Here is a 22,543-nt window from a genome sequence, read left to right as displayed (position 1 = left end):
CGTGAGAGAAAGTGAGTGTGAGGATGTGTGCGAGAGAGTGAGTGTGAGGATGTGTGTGAGAGAGTGAGTGTGAGGATGTGTGTGAGAGAGTGAGTGTGAGGATGTGTGTGAGAAAGTGAGTGTGAGGATGTGTGAGAGAGTGAGTGTAAGGATGTGTGTGAGAGAGTGAGTGTGAGGATGTGTGAGAGAGAGTGAGTGTAAGGGTGAGTGTGAGGATGTGTGTGAGAGGGTGAGTGTGAGGATGTGTGAGAGAGTGAGTGTGAGGATGTGTGTGAGAGAGTGAGTGTGAGGATGCGTGAGAGAAAGTGAGTGTAAGGGTGAGTGTGAGGATGTGTGTGAGAGGGTGAGTGTGAGGATGTGTGAGAGAGTGAGTGTAAGGATGTGTGTGAGAGAGTGAGTGTGAGGATGTGTGAGAGAGAGTGAGTGTAAGGGTGAGTGTGAGGATGTGTGTGAGAGAGTGAGTGTGAGGATGTGTGAGAGAGTGAGTGTGAGGATGTGTGTGAGAGAGTGAGTGTGAGGATGCGTGAGAGAAAGTGAGTGTGAGGATGTGTGCGAGAGAGTGAGTGTGAGGATGTGTGTGAGAGAGTGAGTGTGAGGATGTGTGTGAGAGGGTGAGTGTGAGGATGTGTGTGAGAGGGTGAGTGTGAGGATGTGTGTGAGAGGGTGAGTGTGAGGATGCATGAGAGAAAGTGAGTGTGAGGATGTGTGTGAGAGAGTGAGTGTGAGGATGTGTGTGATAGGGTGAGTGTGAGGATGTGTGAGAGAGAGTGAGTGTGAGGATGTGTGAGAGAAAGTGAGTGTGAGGATGTGTGTGAGAGAGTGAGTGTGAGGATGTGTGTGAGAGAGTGAGTGTGTGGATGTGTGTGAGAGAGTGACTGAGGATGTGTGTGAGAGAGTGAGTGTGAGGATGTGTGTGAGAGAGTGAGTGTGAGGATGTGTGTGAGAGAGTGACTGAGGATGTGTGTGAGAGAGTGAGTGTGAGGATGTGTGTGAGAGAGTGAGTGTGAGGATGTGTGTGAGAGAGTGAGTGTGAGGATGTGTGTGAGAGGGTGAGTGTGAGGATGTGTGAGAGAAAGTGAGTGTAAGGATGTGTGTGAGAGAGTGAGTGTGAGGATGTGTGTGAGAGAGTGAGTGTGTGGATGTGTGTGAGAGAGTGACTGAGGATGTGTGTGAGAGAGTGAGTGTGAGGATGTGTGTGAGAGAGTGAGTGTGAGGATGTGTGTGAGAGAGTGACTGAGGATGTGTGTGAGAGAGTGAGTGTGAGGATGTGTGTGAGAGAGTGAGTGTGAGGATGTGTGTGAGAGAGTGAGTGTGAGGATGTGTGTGAGAGGGTGAGTGTGAGGATGTGTGAGAGAAAGTGAGTGTAAGGATGTGTGTGAGAGAGTGAGTGTGAGGATGTGTGTGAGAGAGTGAGTGTGAGGATGTGTGTGAGAGGGTGAGTGTGAGGATGTGTGAGAGAGAGTGAGTGTGAGGATGTGTGTGAGAGAGTGAGTGTGAGGATGTGTGAGAGAGAGTGAGTGTGAGGATGTGTGTGAGAGAGTGAGTGTGAGGATGTGTGTGAGAGGGTGAGTGTGAGGATGTGTGAGAGGGTGAGTGTGAGGATGTGTGAGAGAAAGTGAGTGTGAGGATGTGTGAGAGAAAGTGAGTGTAAGGATGTGTGTGAGAGAGTGAGTGTGAGGATGCGTGAGAGAAAGTGAGTGTAAGGATGTGTGTAAGAGAGTGAGTGTGAGGATGCGTGAGAGAAAGTGAGTGTGAGGATGTGTGTGAGAGTGTGTGTGAGAGTATGTGAGGATGTGTGAGAGTGTATGTGAGGATGAGTGTGAGAGTGTGTGTGAGAGTATGTGAGGATGTATGTGAGTGAGCATATGTGAGGATGTGTGAGGATGTGTGTGAGAGAGTGACTGAGGATGTGTGTGAGAGTGTGTGTGAGAGTATGTGAGGATGTGTGAGAGTGTATGTGAGGATGAGTGTGAGAGTGTGTGTGAGAGTATGTGAGGATGTGTGTGAGTGAGCATATGTGAGGATGTGTAAGGATGTGTGTGAGAGGGTGACTGAGGATGTGTGTGAGCGAGCGTTTTGTCCACCACTGTGTGCTTAGGAGGAATTGTATCCTATAAATAAAACAGTAAAATTCTGTAAAGCTACAATATATGTATATATATATATATAGCACATATATTGCAGTATATTAAAGCATATAAAGACAAACTATTACATGTAAAAATATAGTGACTTTTTTGGTCTTGATTGCAATATATTTGTTTTATATCTATCAATATATATACATATATGGTCTATGCATATATTGCAATATATTGGAAAATATAAATATTAAATCCCATATATTGAAATATATTGCCTAATATATCACATGATATTTTCCAATATACTGCAATATATTTTTGTTTCGTAAGAGGTGTGTAATTTAACTGGATCATGTGATGGTGGGATTTTCCAAAAGTGGGTGTGGTTAAACTAAAATTCAGAAGTGGAAGGAGCTTCTGCTCTTGATGACAGTTCAGAGGAGGTGAAAGAAACATATACAAATATCATCATTATTAAAGGTGAGTTAGCAAATAAAATAAAAAAACATTCAATTTCTTTAAGTTTTCTTAGTAAGAACCATGATCAGCAGATTTCTTTTGACATTCTCCACTTGTAACAGTTGTTCAATCTAATTATCAATGGATTTCTCAATTGAACTAAAATGAAAAATGTAAATGATATATTACAATTTTCAGTATACATTGAGTTGATTTATAATATTTGTTTTTATTCCTTCATTTAGAGTGTCCATCAACAAACACACTTATCAGTCCTGTGAAACTGTTGAATCTATAAGTTGCTTCAAACTCTTGGGAGAGAGCTGGGCTTGAGTAACCATGACCTGACTGCGTACAGACTCAATGGAGCGGGACGGGCTGATATATCAGAGGAAGCATCAGGTAAGGAATACGTTTAATGAGACTGTTTCATTACATCATCTCAGACACACACACACACACTTACACACATTCAACACCACATTCACTGAACCCCTCTGTGCTGTATTTTGGTTTATGGTTTTTCAGTATCTATGTTAAATAACAAACAAACACTGATTCAAAGACACTTTAGTCTCGTGATCATAGGCATGTGTTTTACGTCTCTGGTGTGATGCTTGTGTCTTTTTTTTTTTTTTTTTGCTTTTCATGTGACTTATTTAACCTGAGTATTTACTCATATTCATCTGAGAATGCAAAAAATGCAAAACGAGTGTGCGTGTGTGTACCTATATGGGCAACAAAGGTTATGCTGAAAGGACTTTGGACACTTTACAAGTTAAAATGTACGTCATTAAAGAGATTACCTAACACCCTGAGCATAAAACACTGATTCGAGTAGATTGGCTGTTGCTTCAGATACTGTTACGCGCTCCCTTTCTGGTCTAGGGGCAACAAAAAGTAACAAAAAGTTTCAGGGAACCAGTGAGAGAATTCCCATCTCCAGGTCCCAGGACAAGCTCAAATTACAACACCAGTTTGTAAAATAAAACAGTGGGGTATAAAGAAGACTGAGAATGGACAGGAGAGGAAACGGCCAAAGTAGCAAACAAAATAAATTCTTACTAAGGGTTTTTAGAAAAGTAAACAAAATTATCCCAATAAAGATAAACAACCAAATAGTGTATTAACTTAAAGGAAAAACCTTTAAGGCCAGGCCAGCTCTACACAGATAAAAAAAATAAAAAAATAAAACGTCATTCATGTGTTTTTACTGACTTCTTTACTTTCAGTTTTGTTAAAAGTGTTACACTTACACTTGGCAAAATAACTGCATCTCCGCAAATCTAATATAAATTGAATATTTAATTCCCACGCTATATGCAAATTCACGTTCACGTCAATGAAAACAAGATATGAGCTGCATTTTATTTATAATTAGCTAATTTCAAGAGTGGTATATCAACACTGGTAAGATAATTTTGTGTCACTACTTTAAATGAAGACAACTGTGTGTTGAGCTTCAGAATGTAAGCTGAACTTTCAGTTTCATTTGCGGCGGTTTGCACGTCGGCTTGCTGAAGAGGGCATTTGTCTCACGATTGGATAGCTTTCCAATCAGAGAAAACACATGAAGTGACCAGGTAGTTTCCACATGCATCACAGTCATTTAAATATGCATGGAATGTTTAATAAGGACTCTATACACTTGTTTGAAATTTATAGCATTAACTATTTACAGCGGAACGAGCTGTAAGCGGCCAGTTGGATAACTTGTTTGGACGGGTGCGCAGTGGTCACGCTAATGGTTTGTTAGAGCTGCACGCTTCTATTGACTTGTGCAGTTTAATTCTCGCACTTTAATATAATTAATAGCTCCAAACTTAATAAAACAAGCTGTTACTACGAGGAATTATTTCATCAAAATGTAGATCTGTATGCAGATGGGAGGTAGGCTACTTTATCTGAATGAAATACATACACCTCTCTCGCGCTAACTGCAGAACCGCAGAACCGCAGAACTATACGTCATAGCAGGACAACAGCGCGAGCCTAACAGTCTGATGCCGGAAGTGGGCGCGGCAAGGCATTGCGCTACTTTCGTGTTTTGGAACGTTTTAAAGTTTAAAACAACGTTATTATAAAGACTTTTTTAAAAACGATTTAATTGAAAAGATATATATGTATATATATATCTATTAGAGGTGGGCATAGATTAATTTTTTTAATCTAGATTAATCTCACTGTAATCTTGGAATTAATCTAGATTAATCTCACTGTAATCTTGGAATTAATCTAGATTAATCTAGATTAAAATGGCTCATTTGAATTCTGCCGAAGGCATTCAGAATATGTGTGCTACCCAAATAATGTCTAAAAGTAAGTCTTTGAGAATAGTTCGCCTCGCGTAGGGATGTGAATTTCTGCCAAAAATGCCATTCGACAATAGAGGAGCAAAAGTTGAATATCGTTCGAAGAAAAAAAAATAAAAAATAAACGCACACTCACAATGACAGAAAGGGAGGCCAATTTCATCTTTACCGATTTGTCATCAAACAAACTGTTTATTAATTGAACAAGTAACATGTTTTCGTCGTTTTTTTTAACATAGTAGGCTAATTGGAAGAAGAAAAAAACAATAAGCACGACGTATAGGCTACAGTCCGTTTTTGCATCGCCAAACCAGATGCTCGTTAGATAAAAAAATAATGTCATATGTCATAATGATTTTATGTGAACCTGCCTTTACCGGCAATAGCCTCCTCCTTTTTAAACAAATTAGTTTTCAATCAATGTAAACAATTCGTGTGACTATGCCCCTGCGCAATAAACGCACATTACCGCGGGATGGCAGGTGTTCATTTCATAAACTGTACACAATGGTAACCTTAGCTTATTTAACCTGTTAACCTTTGCCAGTGCGCCAACGCTCTGAAATTAATGTATATGTCCAAAAAAAACGGATAATGTCATAATTTTTAGTAGTACTATCGTGGCGTAATAATTTGTTTGGTTGTAAAATGTATTACCTGAATGAAATGAAATGAAATCGAATGTATCGTCCTGTGGGATCATTCATTCACAGACAGCTTACGAAGATGTTCAACTAATAAATATTTTCATCGCTGGCAAAAATATGATGCATTTGCAGATTTGCTTTCACTAGACTAAACTAGATCCACTGCCACTTCATCCAACGCTCTTGATGTTCTTAAATCTTCCAGTTACGAATCCGAGTCGAGTGTGATTGAACGCGCTTCAGACGATTCAGTGCGTGAGGAACTGAATAGATCATTCAGACTGTTTCGCGAACCGATTTAGACAGATCTGCCAACTTGTTTGATGAAGTCTTTGAACAGAATCGACTCAAAAGAGTGATTCATTTGTAAATTGAGCATCGCTCATGCTCATACAAAAGATAAGCCCCGTTCACACTACACGCGACCAAGCAACGCGATACCATTCATTTCAATGGTGAGCGGGCGACTTCCGGCGACACGCGCGACAGCCACCGTTGGCGACCGGATGGGGCGTGTCTGGCGACGCGACAAAGTTGAGATCTGTTTAACTTTATGCAAATGGAGAGCGACTTTCGGGAGCGACAACCAATAGGAGTGGAGCGCGCATGATCCTTCTCCACATCATTGGATGTCATTCATAAAGGCAACCAGTAGTGGGAACGCCCACTAGCGACCTCATAGCCAACCACTGGCGACATGCAGCGACAAAGTCGCTTGTAGTGTGAACGGGGCTATACAGCGCGCTTGGAATAAACTCATTTAACAACATGTAATTACATTAAAATAAAGTAACGAGAGGAACGTCGCCCAACGTAACATGTAGTAAAAGTATACACCTTGTGTCCCTGACAGGAAAATACCCTGCTGCGTGATCTCTGACAGTAGGCGCGGCGTCAATTATGTCAAATATAGGCTATACACATGGAATTGCGCGAAAATATAACGATATTCGAAAAATTCATTTTATGATCCCAACCCAACTTTGAGAATAGATTAACGGCGATATTTTTTTTATCGCCCGATAAGAGTCTCACGTTAACGCAGCACGTTAACGCCGATAACGGCCCACCACTAATATATATATATATATATATATAAAATAGTAGGCCTATAAAAGATAAGAATTATGTTCTGTCCTATTAACAAAAGACAATATAGTCTACTAGTATTATTAACAAATGTTAATCGTTTTTTAAAAGTTAAAATTATACTTTATCCATTTGTTTTGTTGTGTCAAATGACTAACAATGTAAATTGAACAAAGCTTAAAACAAAAACAAAAATAATACAATGAAAACAAAGCTTGAGCGTTTGAACATTTGATTTAATTGAAAATAATTTTTAATACTCAACCAACAATTTTTTTCATAGACCATACACAACAATTATATAATGAAATATGACGGGGAAAAAAGGAAACACTCAGTTCCTGTGCTTCAGTGTGTAACTCCAACCCTACCCAAACTTATCCCTGTTGTGTGTTTAAATGTTTAATTGGATGCATTCATAGATATGAAATATTATTATAACAAAATACAAATAAACAAATATATATAATTGTCTGTGTTTTGTTAGCTTAAGTTTCAGTTTGCATTGTTTGTGTAACCTTTAGACGTTAATGAAGATAAATAAAATAAAAACCATCTAATTCCAAAGGGACTACTATGTGTACCTTGAAATGCAATGTAAGTCACTTTGGATAAAAGCGTCTGCCAAATGCATAAATGTAAAGTAATATCTATTGCCACTGTATATTAAAAAATAACTCTAGATGTCCATACCTCCATGAACAACAGCCTTTTTAAAGTGGATTTTAATAAGATTATTCAATTTGTCCCGTCTTGTCGGTTTAAAAATACTGCTATCACAAATAGGGCAGTGAGTATTTCTGCAGCATGTTGTGCATTGCTCCAAAGGTGGTAGCGCTGAACCTCTCTGAATCATTATGTACTTCTATAGGTGAAATAAAATACAATTAATGCAGTTAATTTAACAAATGCTGTAAAATACAACGCCAACAATAAATTAAATCACAAATCATGAATATGTAACCTAACAAAGTGATACAATCCAACTGTAAAATAACAATACATGATCAAGTACCTTCGTCACAATTATTATAGCACTTTTTACAATACAGATTGTTTCAAAGCAGCTTTACAGGGATAATAGGAAAATAGTGCAACAAAGTTTGTCTCTGCAGATCTAGAACAAAACAGTGTCATAATACAGCTTAAGTAAGTTCAGTGTTGATTCATTTATGTTGTAAAAAAGTTATTAATTCAGTTAATTCATCTATATAGCCATTCTGGAGAAAACAGTGATATCATCGTCTAGCTCAGTTCAGTTCTCATATAATGGTGTCAATGACAGATTTAAGTTAGTTATTGTTGAATATTAACTTACAAAATACTTAGAGCCGTTTTGTATAAGCATATAACGTTAAGTATGTTGCATCCATTAAAGATAGAACAACTTTTTACCTTCTTCTTTTCCTTGTTCTACCGTGTGCTCCGCCATAGTTAAACATGAACTCCACCCACTTCCGGCATCAGACTGTTAGGCTGGAGCTGTCGTCCTCACACTGACGTATGGTTCTGCGATTCTGCAGTTGGTTATTATTGCTCGAGCTTGCTTGCGTGTCAGCGATTAACCCTCCGCGTGCCAGTGTTACCATAAACTCACATAGAAGTTAGCACACAACACACCTCCTTTAGTGTTCACTTAATCACTACAACATACACCACAAATACAATGACAGTCTCTCTCCTTGTTTAAAACTGTCTGGGTTCTTATATACTGATCCACTCACACCTTAATGAGGCGGAACACAAATCAGGTGGACTTAACAATACTGATTCCATTCTCTGAATACACCTTTGATTGTATCTTATACTTTAGTAGATATATTTTAAAGGGTTAGTTCACCCAAAAATGAAATTTCTGTAATTAATTACTCACCCTCATGTCTTTCCAAACCCATAAGACCTTTGTTCATCTTCGGAACAGAAATTAAGTTAATTTTGATGAAATCCGAGAGGTTTCTGGCCCCACATAGGCAGCAATGTCATTACAACATTCAAGGCCGAGAAAGGTAGTAAAGACATTGTCAACAGTGGTTCAATAGACAATAGACAAGTAACATTCTATAACTTAAAACATGAAATAAACTTGAGTAACTTCCTTCCTACTCCTGCACTCAGCAATTCAAAACTTCAGATCAAACAATCAGTGAAAGCAATGGTTCACCTGAGCAAAACAAAATGTTTCAAACATTTTAAAACAAGAATTGTGAATGGCCGCTTATTCAAACGAGTCGGCAGTAGCTGAATTTTCTCCATGTTACATCTCAAAAAGTAGCTTTTTGTTTCAATTCAGAAGAAAGATTTAAAATCTTTCTTCTGAAAATTAATTTTGTCATGCTGAAAACGATCAATGCTGGTCCCAATTCCTGTGAGACGAGTGTCTTCACTGGTTCTGTGTCTGTTTTTGTTTATTTATATATCTCAGTGCTGTTTTGATGACTGCCTCACTCTTAAAACAGACTGACTGAGCTCTGAATTCTGTATCTGTTATCTCTTCATTAGTATACACATTCATCTGGCAGCCTTTATTTCATTGAACTAATGTTGTGTTCTTCATTTTTAAATCTGTCCACAGCAACATTGCACATCTGACTACACTTTTTCTCTACATTTAAGCTTGTTGGCAAAACACTCTCAAATGTTAGATATACTGTAGCACAGCATTTAATTTTCCCTCATTGTCGATCACTCATTACCTGATCGCATTGCAGCAGACATTTTATAATCCAAATAACATTTGTGCACACAGATCCACATGTTAAGATCTTTTTTCTTGCCCTGCAGAAGTGAATCATTGAAGGACAATGGCATATGTTAAGGAGCTGCTCGTGAATGCACTGAAGGAACTAGTCAAAGATGACCTAAAGGAGTTTCAGTGGTACCTGAAGAATCATGAGTGTGTTTCAACTTCTGAAATGGAAAACACAGATGTTTTAAACACTGTGGACAAAATGGTGGCACGTTTTGGACAAGAAGAAGCTGTGAAGATCACAGTGAACATCCTTAGGAAGATGAACCAAAACCTTCTGGCTGAACAGTTAGAGAACAAACACAATGAAGGTAACTAAAATCTTTACAAGTGAATGGTGTAAATGTAGAGAATAAAGTAATAAATGAGTTTCAGCTTAAACTCTTGCTTGGCCAGTGTGTTTGTGTGATTTTTGTTACTGCATTTTCATTTTGTTTCATCTCCCTCGTTCACAGTTCAGACTGAGGGCAATGTAAACGCTTCTGCCACTATTGGAGCTGCTTCAAAACAGATCTTGGGTAAATAATGACCACTATCTGTAGATGGAATTATTTATTTACTCCATATCAAGGTTTATTCATATTTGAGTCAAATAGTCTTTTTTTTTGCGTAAGAGAAAATATGCTTACAACAATTACAGAGGTTCACACAGAGGTTAGATTTTTTCACATAGCAGCAAAATAGACTTAAAATACTTTTTACTTTTTCATTTTTTCATACAGACTTAAGAAATATGAAAAAATAAACTGTTAAATGTCTTCTTTTTTATGTGTCCAATTACAATTGAAATAAAACATTGTGCTTTTGTAATATAAAGAAAATAAACAGGGTGTGCTTTCTGGCTCTCCGTCACCGTGAACTTTTTTTTTGGAGCACGTCTCTAAACTTAAACAACGCTCTGCGAATACTATTCACCCAGGCATGAGCTATATATCTTTATTATCACTTAAGTGTGTACATTTAAATTATCTAATTCATAACAAAAACAAATATTCTCTGCTTATGTTATCTATATGAAAAGAGAGAGATGTCAGTCGTTCTCATTTCAGGTCATTATAGCTTATTATCTTTTAATGTGACCACGTCCACTTTATGAAAATACAGTATGAGAATTAACTACACAATTACTGGAAATGTTTACCTTGGATATTATACAATTTGCAAGCAAAAATACAAGTGGAAATTTACTTTTTTTTCTGAGATGTGAACCAATTTTGTATATATATATATTTTTTTTTTTTATTTTCTTTTTTATTTTGTCATTGCATTCTTTCTTGTGGCTCAGTGACACACCTGTGTGAAAGGCTCATTATGCAGCTCATTATGCGGCTCATTGTGCAGGTCATTGTCTTCGCAGGTGTAAATCAGAATATTCACGCCCCCTCGCATATTGCCTTTCCAAACAAAAAGTGTCTTACAAAATTTAAATCAATGTATTGTTTTATGTGAATGATTACGCAGGATGATTTTCAGATCATTTTGAAGCAAAAACTCTAGGTGACAACATCCATTAGTCAAAAGTCTGGTGGACACATATTTAGTATGTGTTTTGTGGCCTTACACTCACCTAAAGGATTATTAGGAACACCATACTAATACTGTGTTTGACCCCCTTTCGCCTTCCGAACTGCCTTAATTCTACGTGGCATTGATTCAACAAGGTGCTGAAAGCATTCTTTAGAAATGTTGGCCCATATTGATAGGATAGCATCTTGCAGTTGATGGAGATTTGTGGGATGCACATCCAGGGCACGAAGCTCCCGTTCCACCACATCCCAAAGATGCTCTATTGGGTTGAGATCTGGTGACTGTGGGGGCCATTTTAGTACAGTGAACTCATTGTCATGTTTAAGAAACCAATTTGAAATGATTCGAACTTTGTGACATGTTGCATTATCCTGCTGGAAGTAGCCATCAGAGGATGGGTACATGGTGGTCATAAAGGGATGGACATGGTCAGAAACAATGCTCAGGTAGGCCGTGGCATTTAAACGATGCCCAATTGGCACTAAGGGGCCTAAAGTGTGCCAAGAAAACATCCCCCACACCATTACACCACCACCAGCCGGCACAGTGGTAACAAGGCATGATGGATCCATGTTCTCATTCTGTTTACGGCAAATTCTGACTCTACCATCTGAATGTCTCAACAGAAATCGAGACTCATCAGACCAGGCAACATTTTTCCAGTCTTCAACTGTCCAATTTTGGTGAGCTCTTGCAAATTGTAGCCTCTTTTTCCTATTTGTAGTGGAGATGAGTGGTACCTGGTGGGGTCTTCTGCTGTTGTAGCCCATCCGCCTCACGGTTGTGCGTGTTGTGGCTTCACAAATGCTTTGCTGCATACCTCGGTTGTAACGAGTGGTTATTTCAGTCAAAGTTGCTCTTCTATCAGCTTGAATCAGTCGGCCCATTCTCCTCTGACCTCTAGCATCAACAAGGCATTTTTGCCCACAGGACTGCCGCATACTGGATGTTTTTCCCTTTTCACACCATTCTTTGTAAACCCTAGAAATGGTTGTGCGTGAAAATCCCAGTAACTGAGCAGATTGTGAAATACTCAGACCGGCCCGTCTGGCACCAACAACCATGCCACGCTCAAAATTGCTTAAATCACCTTTCTTTTCCATTCTGACATTCAGTTTGGATTTCAGGAGATTGTCTTGACCAGGACCACACCCCTAAATGCATTGAAGCAACTGCCATGTGATTGGTTGATTAGATAATTGCATTAATGAGAACTTGAACAGGTGTTCCTAATAATCCTTATGGTGAGTGTATTTCAGAAACTTTAGTTTTTTCAATAACCATGCATAAACATTATTCTCTCAAAAATACAAACATGTACATACATGTTGCTCACATATTATGGTAGCCCTGTTTGTGCTAAATAGAGTGTAATTACACCTTTGCCATTAATATGTTTATAAGGAACTGAAAAAAACACAAATGTCAGGGCATGTCAAAACATCTCAAGGAACGAGAAACTGCTCACATGCAAATTTAACAGTGCTGTGGGGTTTTCTCATACACCAGGTCCGTTATTGACAACTTATGATAACTTTTGATTCAGTTCTGTAAGGATCACCCATTTGTACCAACAATGGTAGCCAGTTGTGTGGGCCAAGGTGTACTGCATGTAGGTCTCTTACTTAAAGGTGCAGTAAGTGATTTCTGAGAAACACTGTTAAAGTGGATCGGAGCAAGCACCGCAACACAACTGTAGCCAATCAGCAGTAGGGGTCGTGTCCATTCATGATGGTGTAGGAGAGAGAGTGAGCAAGAGGGAGATTTGAAGAAAAACTGTGGAAAGAGAGATGGCTGAGATACATTACAAAATAGAAAATATCAGAGGAATATCACTGGAAAAAGAATAATTATTACCAGGCAAGAGCTTTAGGACACTTGTTAATATTGGAAATATTAATATTAGCTTTCCAGCACTGGAGAGACGGGAAGCGGGAAGGCCTGAATACAGATGCGAACAGTGGTTTTGCTATGTTTCACAGAACCAAGATATGCTGTTGTTGTAAATGTTAGCTGTAGTAACAGCACATTTTTAAATGTCATTGTTTGTCCGGAGCTGGTGTGCTGCTGGTGAGTTTACCGTTCTGTTTACATGGTGGCTGCTGGCTCTTCTTCTTTCTCACTGGTTTGTGTGTCACACGTTTACCAATCATAAGTTGCAAAAGTGGCCATAATTCAATTCCTTGGCTACTTGAAAGTGCCGGAGTAGGAGTTAAAATACTCCACAAAATGACGAACAGGAAGTATAGTTCCTTGTGAAAAAAGGACAAAACAGATATGTTCTTAGTTCCAAAATATAAATACCAAATTTATAAACAAACTTATTTCAATCCAAACAGTTCATAGTTCTAAACTGAAACTCAGTGTTTGAGATTTTTTACTTTATTTACTTTTTATTTTGCTTTTCTCTTTCTCAAAGGCTCAACTGCAGAGGACAGTAAAGCTGATCCTCATTATTACAGTAAGATCAGCCTCAGACTGAGGAACAAATTACAAGAGGACTACAAGCGGATATTGGTTGGTAATTCTCAGACAGGTCATCGGCAGTACCTGAATGATATTTACACTGATCTATATGTGGTGGAGAATGAAACTGGAGGAATAATGATTGACCATGAGGTGAGACGGATTGAACTAAATATCAGCCAATTTACTTTGAAGGACTCAGTGATCCAGTGCAATGACATCTTCAAAAAACATATGGGTCATCAAAACAAAAAAGTGCTGACGATGGGAATCGCAGGAGTGGGAAAAACTATCTCTGTCAATAAATTCATTCTTGACTGGGCTGAAGGAAATGAAAATCAGAATATACTCTTCGTATTTCCTCTCCCATTCCGTAAATTGAATATGATTACAAAGAACTGCAGTCTCATGGATCTGCTTCAAGAATGCTTTTTTAGTGGTCCTGAAGAACTGCCATCTTTTCCTGAAGGTGACTGTAAGGTCCTGTTCATCTTTGATGGCCTGGATGAATGTAATTTCCCTTTGAGATTTAATGAGAGTGATGAATTTACAGATGTGCATGTAAAAACAACAGTGAGTAAAATAGTTACAAACCTGATCAAGACACATCTGTTTCCCTCTGCTCTCATCTGGATCACATCCAGACCAGCAGCAGCCGGTCTGATACCCCGAGACTACATTGATCAGGTGACAGAAGTGCGAGGATTCAATGATGAGCAAAAAGAGCAGTACTTCATCAAAAACAGTCCTGGGGTTGCTGGAAACATCATCTGTCACATCAGGAAATCCAAGAGCCTGTACATTATGTGCCACATCCCTGTCTTCTGCTGGATCTGTCTCACTGTTCTTCAGCCTCTACTGACTCAAGAGGGCAATGACAAAATACCAACAACTCTCACTGCAATGTACACAAACTTCTTACTTTCTCAGAAGCAAAAGATGAAAAAATACTGTGATAATCCTGAACTTAATCCTAAAGCCAAGTCTTTTGATCAGGTTATTCTGAAACTTGGAAAACTGGCCTTTAAACAGCTACAAAAAGGTAATCTGATTTTCTACAAAGAAGATCTCGAGGAGTGTGGACTAGATGTCAGTGAAGGGTCAGTGTACTCTGGGCTATGCACTCAGATCTTTCAGAAAGAAAGGGCTTTTTCAATGAGAAGTGTTTACAGCTTCGTACATCTCAGTGTTCAGGAGTTCCTCGCTGCTCTCTATGTGTTTTTCAGATACAAATGTTTTGGAAGTACATTTGTATTTCTTAAATCTTGGACAGAAAAACTGAAATGGGGTACCTTCAAAAAGTCATTATTTGACTTTCATAAGGCTGCAATCAACAAGGCTTTGCAGAGCAAGAATGGACACTTGGACCTTTTCCTCAGGTTCCTGCTGGGTCTCTCACTGGAGTCCAATCAGAGTGAGCTGAAGGAACTGCTGCCCAGACTGAAACTAAAAACCAAGAATGTCAAAGACATTGCTGATTATATCAAAAAGAAAATAGAGAAGGAAAAACAGGTAGAGAGAACTATCAACCTATTTTACTGTCTGAATGAACTGAAAGATGACTTTGCAGAGGACATACAGATTCATCTGAGCTCAGGAAATCTTTCAGCAAATCTCTCCTCTTCTCAATGGTCGGCTCTGGTGTTTCTGCTCCTGATATCAGAAGAGACTCAAGAGATGTTTGAACTGCAGAAATACAGAAGATCCGATGAAGCATTAATGAGACTGCTACCAGTGATCAAAAATACTAGACGAGCACTGTAAGAGTCATCTTTATATTTATTTACATACATGGTTAGTCATTTATTTGGTCTCTAAATATACAGGGTGACATGGGCCAAATTGTAGACCAAGGATGCCCAATACTCTTCCCAGAGATCTACCTTACTGCATAGTTCAGTTACAACAATTTCTAGAAACATTAGTATATTAGACAAATTTGAATATTTACTGACAGGTGTTTTGGAAGATCTTAATTAGCTGGTTCAGAGGTGGTTGAACTTGAACTTTCCATTTTTTACAGAATGGTAGATCTCCTGGAACAGGACTGGGCCCACAGTAATGAATAAATGTAAAATCTTTGTCTGTGATATTAAATGGTAATGGATCTCTATTTTTTGGCAAGTTATCCCTTTTTTGAATAATTTGATTATTTTTAATTGTATCATAAATGTCGCCACATTGCTTGGTACATAAAATATTGAATAAACTGCCCTTCTTGATCTTGTCACATAAGGAGTGATGTTTAATTAAGTTATACGTTTATTTTACTTTTAATACTTAAGTACAATAAAATAAAGAAGATCAAGTGCCTTTTCACTTTTATTATAAAAATTGTAAAGTATAAATTATACATTTGTGTTAATTTTTTTATATTAGGGTATCTGGCCAACACTGATAAGTTTTTGTTTTCCAGTTTACAGTCCTGTAATCTCACTGCTCAGTGTTGTGAGAGTTTGTCATCAGCTCTACAATCCACAAACTGTGTCCTGAGAGAGCTTAATCTGAGTAACAATGACCTGAAGGATTCAGGAGTGAATCTGCTTTCTGATGGACTGAAGAGCCCAAACTGTCAGCTGCACGTACTAAGGTTCGATATTGATTGGAGTGTAAATGAATTTATTATGTGAAAATGGACAGTGTGGAGTGATATGAGAGACATGGGATTGTTGGGTCAGTGAAAAGTCAGTATACAACTGTATTTTATCACAGAATAACCCCATTGATTAATTGCAATCAAAAGTTCCTTTTTCTGTGACGATTTGTATTATGTATATATCAGGAGTCATATAAATGTAGGGAAAAAAAATGGCAATGCAAAAGTCAAATGAGAGATATTATTGTCTGTTTACGTTCAATTTGCAAATCAGTATTCAGTATACACTACTTTGTTTTATTTTTCATATTAGATTACCATGTTGTAATCTTACTACTCGGTGCTGTGAGAGTTTGTCATTAGCTCTTCTATCCTCAAACTGTGTCCTGAGAGAGCTGGACCTGAGTAACAACGACCTGCAGGATTCAGGGGTGAAGCTGCTCTCTAGTGGACTGAAATGTTCAAACTGTCAGCTGCACATACTGAGGTATTTAACTGGTCTGTTTATTTTGGGAAAAACTGGTAGCTGGTGTGTGCTTAACACTGCTCTCTACTGCCCCCGTTTTTAGATAATTACTCAAATGATTCTGTACATTTGCAGTAATGACTATATTAGATTTAGTGATTTTCTTTAAAAAAAAGAGGCATCCTGTTTTTTATATTTATTTGCATTGCAATATAATATTTAAGAATTTGGTTAAATAGTAGTCTTTAAGTTTTTAAATAGTTTAAAAACCCAAAGTGTCTGCGTTTGAAAGTTGAAGACACAATTTAAGTTGTGTCTTCAACTTAAATAGTTAAGTTGGGTAACTTATTATAGCTAACTGTTTACGTGAGATTGTAATGTGCTGGCAACGTTTGCTGATAATATACAATGTTTGCTATAATCACCTTTCACCTCCATGTCTATGGCTTTTTAGCTGATTTGGTGCAAATAATATCTGATTATAAATGTCCACAATAAATCCCTCCACATCCATCTTTGTAACACAATCTGTATCACAAGGCTTAGGCATAAGCAGTTCACCATTTGGGAAGCACTTTTTAGATTACCTGAGTGTATGTGTGTGTGTGTGTGTGTGTGTGTGTGTGTGTGTGTGTGTGTGTGTGTGTGTGTGTGTGTGTGTGTGTGTGTGTGTGTGTGTGTGTGTGTGTGTGTGTGTGTGTGTGTGTGTTTCTGTAGGTTGTCTGGCTGTATGGTGACAGAGGAAGGTTGTGTATATGTGTCCTCAGCTCTGAGTTCAAACCCCTCACACTTGCAGGAGCTGGATCTGAGCTACAATCACATAGGATATTCAGGAGTCAAGCTGCTCTCTGACAGACTGGAGGATTCAAACTGCTCACTGCAGATACTCAAGTATGCCAAAGACTAATACTGACATGCTGAACATGTGTGTGTGCATGTACATATCCACATTAATGCGTATTTGTGTGTTTATAGTGTGGATCATGGAGGAGAGTTCAGGATGACAGCAGGACTACGAAAGTGTATGTCTGCATACATGCACACACTCTGAGTGATTGTTGTGCTGTTGTGTTATAGATGTTTCTCTTTTCTTGTGGTCAGATGCCTGTGATCTCACACTGGATCCAAACACAGCACATTCCCGTCTCATTCTGTCTGATGAGAACAGGAAAGTCACATATGTTTATGGTCATCAGCCGTATCCTGATCATCCAGAGAGATTTAAGAACTGCGAACAGGTTCTGTGTGGGGAGAGTCTGACTGGTCGCTGTTACTGGGAGGCTGAATGGAGCGGATATAATGCTGATATATCAGTGTCATGTAAAGGAGTCAACTGGAAAGGAAGAAGTGTCTTTTGGTTTGGGTCCAATGACAATTCCTGGAGTCTGATCTGCTCTGATTATAAATTCTCTGCCTGGCACATTAAAAAGCGAATTGCCATACCAGCCCCTCCACCCTTTTCTAATAGAGTAGGTGTCTATCTGGACGTGTCGGCTGGCACTCTGTCCTTCTACAGCGTCTCTGACGCACACACACTCACACACTTACACACATTCTACACCACATTCACTGAACCCCTCTATGCTGGATTTAGGGTTTATTTGAACTCTTCAGTGTCTCTGTGTCAGATTAAAACTTAAAGAAGCACACCCAACATATCTATCCCTATTTTAAACAACATCCCTATATTAAACTGCCGAAACAATGTAAACATAGATACTTGGAGATGAACATGATTGAATGAGGACAGAGTTATATGAGAACAGACAGAACTCTGATTAAATGCTTGTTCACTCCAAAAAGGATAACTATAATGATAGCTTGTACTAACTATCAACAAACAATAATGTTGTTTATTTTAAACATACTCTGCGGTTATGTCATAATTGCAGCACACATTTTAAAATAGCAAGGATTTTGATTGCCTGTCAATGTATTTGTCCCTCATCAGCTGAAATATTGTTGTAAACTTTGCTATTCTTGGAGTTGGAATGATTTTTTAAATGTTTAACATTCTTGGACTGAATGGGCATTAGAGTTTTTATCAATTCCTAACATCCTTTTGTCCAATCTGTAGTCATGTTTTAAAAACTCTAAACACAATTAGCACAACATCCGTTTGTTGTGACCATACCATTTACACAATTCATGTTGTTTTCACACAATATGCTGTCAGTTAACACGTTTCTAAAATGATTAAAAGAAACATTAAAAAAATACTGAAATTGCTGATTAGGATTTTTAAGAAGGAGATCACTGAAATATTGAGAAATAGCTGAACCCAATCTCACGTGGAGGCATAGTCAGTCGTTGAAGGTCTTTCGATTACATGATCAAGTACAGTAAAAAAAAGGGACTATTGAATGATATAATTTTCTAACCCAAACTTTGACTTAACTTATGAGAAATAATTACAAAAACAGTATCAATCACATTCACCACAACTACATTTTCCAAGCAGGCATCAGAGGTTTCCTAGTACAGAAGGTTTCCATCGATTTTGAACAGATAGACAGATCTAGCCTTTCTCAACTTTGCAAAACTAACCGAGCTTGGTCAGGTCACATAGATATTTCAATTTCACCCAAAAACTAATTGATTAATTTACATTAGTGGTGAAGAACTGTTTTAAAAAAAAAAATGAATAAAAGGATTTAGTTTAGGTCAGTCGGATTTAAGGTGTTTTGTATACTTTGTCACTGCTGCAATAAACTTTTCGGCATTGAGATTGACTTCTGTTTTTTTCTTACACTGATGAGACGCTCGCTGCGGGATACCTAAAGAGAAAAACAAGGTTAACAGATTTTTTTTCTTATATTTCTTTTAGGGAACCTAATTTAAATAAATCTAGAAAAGAAGGCTGAAGCACAGGGAGAATTTCAGTTAATTTAGTATTAGCAGGAGTTATAAAGTGAAAGCCTAATGTATTACAGTTCTGTTTAGATTTTAAAGGAACTGTGTTTGTCTGACATACTGTAACACTGTGTTAAACCTGATAAATATTGGTTTAAGTCCAAAGTACTGAGTCAAGGTAGACTGCAGTGTTAAATTATCATCTCAGTGACACTGATATGTCTTTGAGAATCTCTTGAGTGGAGTTGATTTTTTTGCAGGTACAGATGTGAAATTGAGAAATAACTGGTATTTTAAAATAAGAGGAGTCATTTATGTTTTTAAAGATATGACTGAAAATTTTGTGCTATCCTATTGGCAGAGGAACAAGAGAAAAAGTCTGTTAAATGCACATTATGCAGGAATTCCATTTTTGTCAAACAGCGACCCCTAGAGTCGCTGTAGAGTACTTGTATTTAACGTTACTGTCGTGAATACCACTCACGCAGAGCGTCTCTGCACTCACGTCCTCTGCACTTTATAATAATAAAGTATCCTACCGCGTTTGATGGCTCATAACTTTTTTACATGATTGCAGCTAAATTAAAAGTAAATAGCCAATAGCCTTGGCCTACTGTATAATTTAATTTGTGTTTTTTGAGTGTAATGTAAACATTACAAAATGCCAGATGACATCAATAAAGTTACATGTACGTCATATTATTTCGTAACAATGTCCGTTGTTAATCATGTCTAACGTAACATGATGTCGTTAGACATGATTATTGCAATTTATCATAATAGTTTGCAAATTGCGCTCATTTACTGTATTTTACAATGTGTGGGCTTATTTATGTCCTGATAATTATGTGCGATATTGACAACTGTTCTCATGATAAGGAATCAACAGGAATCACAGGAAACAACTTTAACAGTGAAATCCTGACCGAATGGGACTCTTGTTCTGTTCCTCACGCTGTCAGATTCTCATTTCCTTTTTCTAGACTCTTCTAGACGACCGCGCTTTGTTTTTTTCACCATTCTGAAAACGCAGGTCCGATGTTTACTCGTGTCTGGCTCCTCGCTCGGTCAGTCTGCCATTTCCTCTTTTTCTGTTCCTCTGACAATGCTTTCCTAGCTTTGTGCTTCTTATATGCCGGCTTAGCCATGACGATAGTTGTTCTATAGCTAGCCGGATCCTGGATGGGGGCGTGTATGCGTGTAATGTGTTCAGTGCCGTAAAGCAATCCGTTACATCGCGAGAGCTGATATCACGCGATATCACCTGACGCTGAGGAAGCTGGCCCAAAGTTGCAAGTGTGGTTTTTCCGCTCACAGGCACCAGGAGGGGTCCGAGACGGCCACCATTCAACCCGAAAAAAGTCAAATAACCATTCCTATGACTCCGAAGCTGTTCATTTAAGCTAAAAAAAACCTTCATAGTTCCCCTTTAACCCTCTGGGGTTGGCAAACGCGCCGGGCGCATTTTGCTTGTTTTTTTCCGCATAGTAGCAAAATAGACTTAAAATACTTTGGTCATACAGACTTAAGAAATATTTTAAAAATAATCTGTTAAATGTCTACTTTTTTATGTGTCCACTTACAATCGAAATAGAACATTGTGCTTTTGTAAAATAAAGAAAATAAACAGGGTGTGCTTTCTGCCTCTCTGTCTCCGTTAACCTTTTTTCTGGAGCACTTCTCTAAACTTAAACAAAACTCAGCGAATACTATTCACCCAGGCATGAGCTACATATCTTTATAATCATTTAAGTTTGTACTTTTAAATGATCTAACTCAAAACTAAAATAAATATTCTCTGTTTATGTAAATGGACTGCATTTATATAGCGCTTTCACAAACCCAATGGCCACCAAAGCGCTTTACATATATGCCTCTCATTCACCCATTCACTCAGTCATTCATACACCGACGGCAGTGTCAGCCATGCAAGGCGCCACTCAGCTCGTCGGGAGCAGCTGGGGTTAGGTGTCTTGCTCATGGACACCTCGACACTTGGTCAGGTTGAACCAGGGATAGAACCACCAACCTTTCGGTTTGTAGACAACCTACATGAACCACTGAGCCACTGTCGCCCCATGTATATGTAATCTATATAAAAAGAGAGAGATTTCAGAGATTCTCATTATCGTTCTCTCAGCTCATCAACTTGATAAACACACCAAATTTAATCAGATTAATGTACTATTTCGTCTTGCGAGGCTGTGAGGAATAATCCTGAGACATTTACCTCAGAACAAGTGCTTGTTTATTTTCAATTCGAGGAGCAACGGATCTAGCCGAGAATTGTGAATAGTAAGTTTTTTATTCTTGTGCTTTGTTCTAATCAAGATATGGAATAGTGTCTGTAAACGCAAAAAGACTGTTTAAATTTGAATCACGTTTCTGTGTGTGAATGAATTAACAGCACAGATGGGCGCTGTTGTTTACTATGTTACAGATGAAATATGAAAGACAACAATTTGTAGTTTTGGATAGATTATAAAGTTTTTATTCTAAAATATCAAATAAACTTTTGTTAGACAGTTTCTGCTCATATGTTAAATATATAGTTTGTTTTGTCAAAAATAAAACATCAACTAAGATGTTATTATAGTGTTTGTTCCAATGTACGCTATGCAAAACTAATGAATCCTTAACTTTAAAATATGTATGATAAAAGGCATTGGCCTACTTTAAAAAAAGAATAGCCTACTTTATAAGTATGATGTTTCCAACTCTAACTTTGAACAAATTCTGTAGAATGGCCCATATAGCCTATTTGAACAGGATTTGTTTCCAGGTATGACTATGTACTAAAAATGTCCTTTTGACTTTAATTTCTATTTGGATTGCTATATATATACACTGCCGTTCAAAAGTTTAGGGTCGGTACTATTTTTAATGTTTTTAAAATAAGTCACTTATGCTTACCAATGCTGTATTTATTTCATTAAAAATACAACAAAAAACAGTAATATTGTGAAATATTGTTAGAAGTTAAAATAACTGTTTTTGATTCTAATATATGTTAAAATATAATTTATTCCTGTGATCAAAGCTGAATTTTCAGCATCATTACTCAGTCTTCAGTGTCACATGATCCTACAGAAATCATTCTAATATGATGATTTGATGCTCAATAAACATTTCTCATTATTATCAATGTTGAAAACAGTCAGTAAGAATTTTTATTTTATTTATTTATTTTATTTATTGAATAAAATAAATAAATATTTTTATTCATCAAGGAGGAATAAAATTGATCAAAAGTGACAGTAAAGACATTTATAATGTTACAAAAGATTCTATTTCAAAT

The 22,543-nt window shown here is 37.7% G+C and overlaps 1 protein-coding gene across 1 annotated transcript; it reads left to right on the top strand.

Annotated features, from left to right (window-relative positions):
- Positions 1–2,477: 2,477 nt before the first annotated feature.
- LOC143752296 (NACHT, LRR and PYD domains-containing protein 3-like) lies at positions 2,478–19,118 on the top strand. The gene is made up of 10 exons (XM_077245424.1): positions 2,478–2,564; positions 2,789–2,945; positions 9,373–9,648; positions 9,793–9,855; positions 13,284–15,090; positions 15,747–15,920; positions 16,240–16,413; positions 17,110–17,283; positions 17,368–17,414; positions 17,494–19,118. Exons 3-10 carry the CDS (start codon positions 9,393–9,395, stop codon positions 18,030–18,032), a joined length of 3,234 nt encoding a protein of 1,077 aa, XP_077101539.1. The 5' UTR covers positions 2,478–2,564; positions 2,789–2,945; positions 9,373–9,392; the 3' UTR covers positions 18,033–19,118.
- Positions 19,119–22,543: the final 3,425 nt, after the last annotated feature.

Source organism: Siphateles boraxobius, unplaced genomic scaffold (genome assembly GCF_051911475.1).
Source record: "Siphateles boraxobius isolate OS27281-9 unplaced genomic scaffold, OSU_SipBor_1 260, whole genome shotgun sequence".
NCBI classification, from domain to species: domain Eukaryota; kingdom Metazoa; phylum Chordata; class Actinopteri; order Cypriniformes; family Leuciscidae; genus Siphateles; species Siphateles boraxobius.
This window is presented reverse-complemented; position numbering and strand designations above follow the sequence as displayed.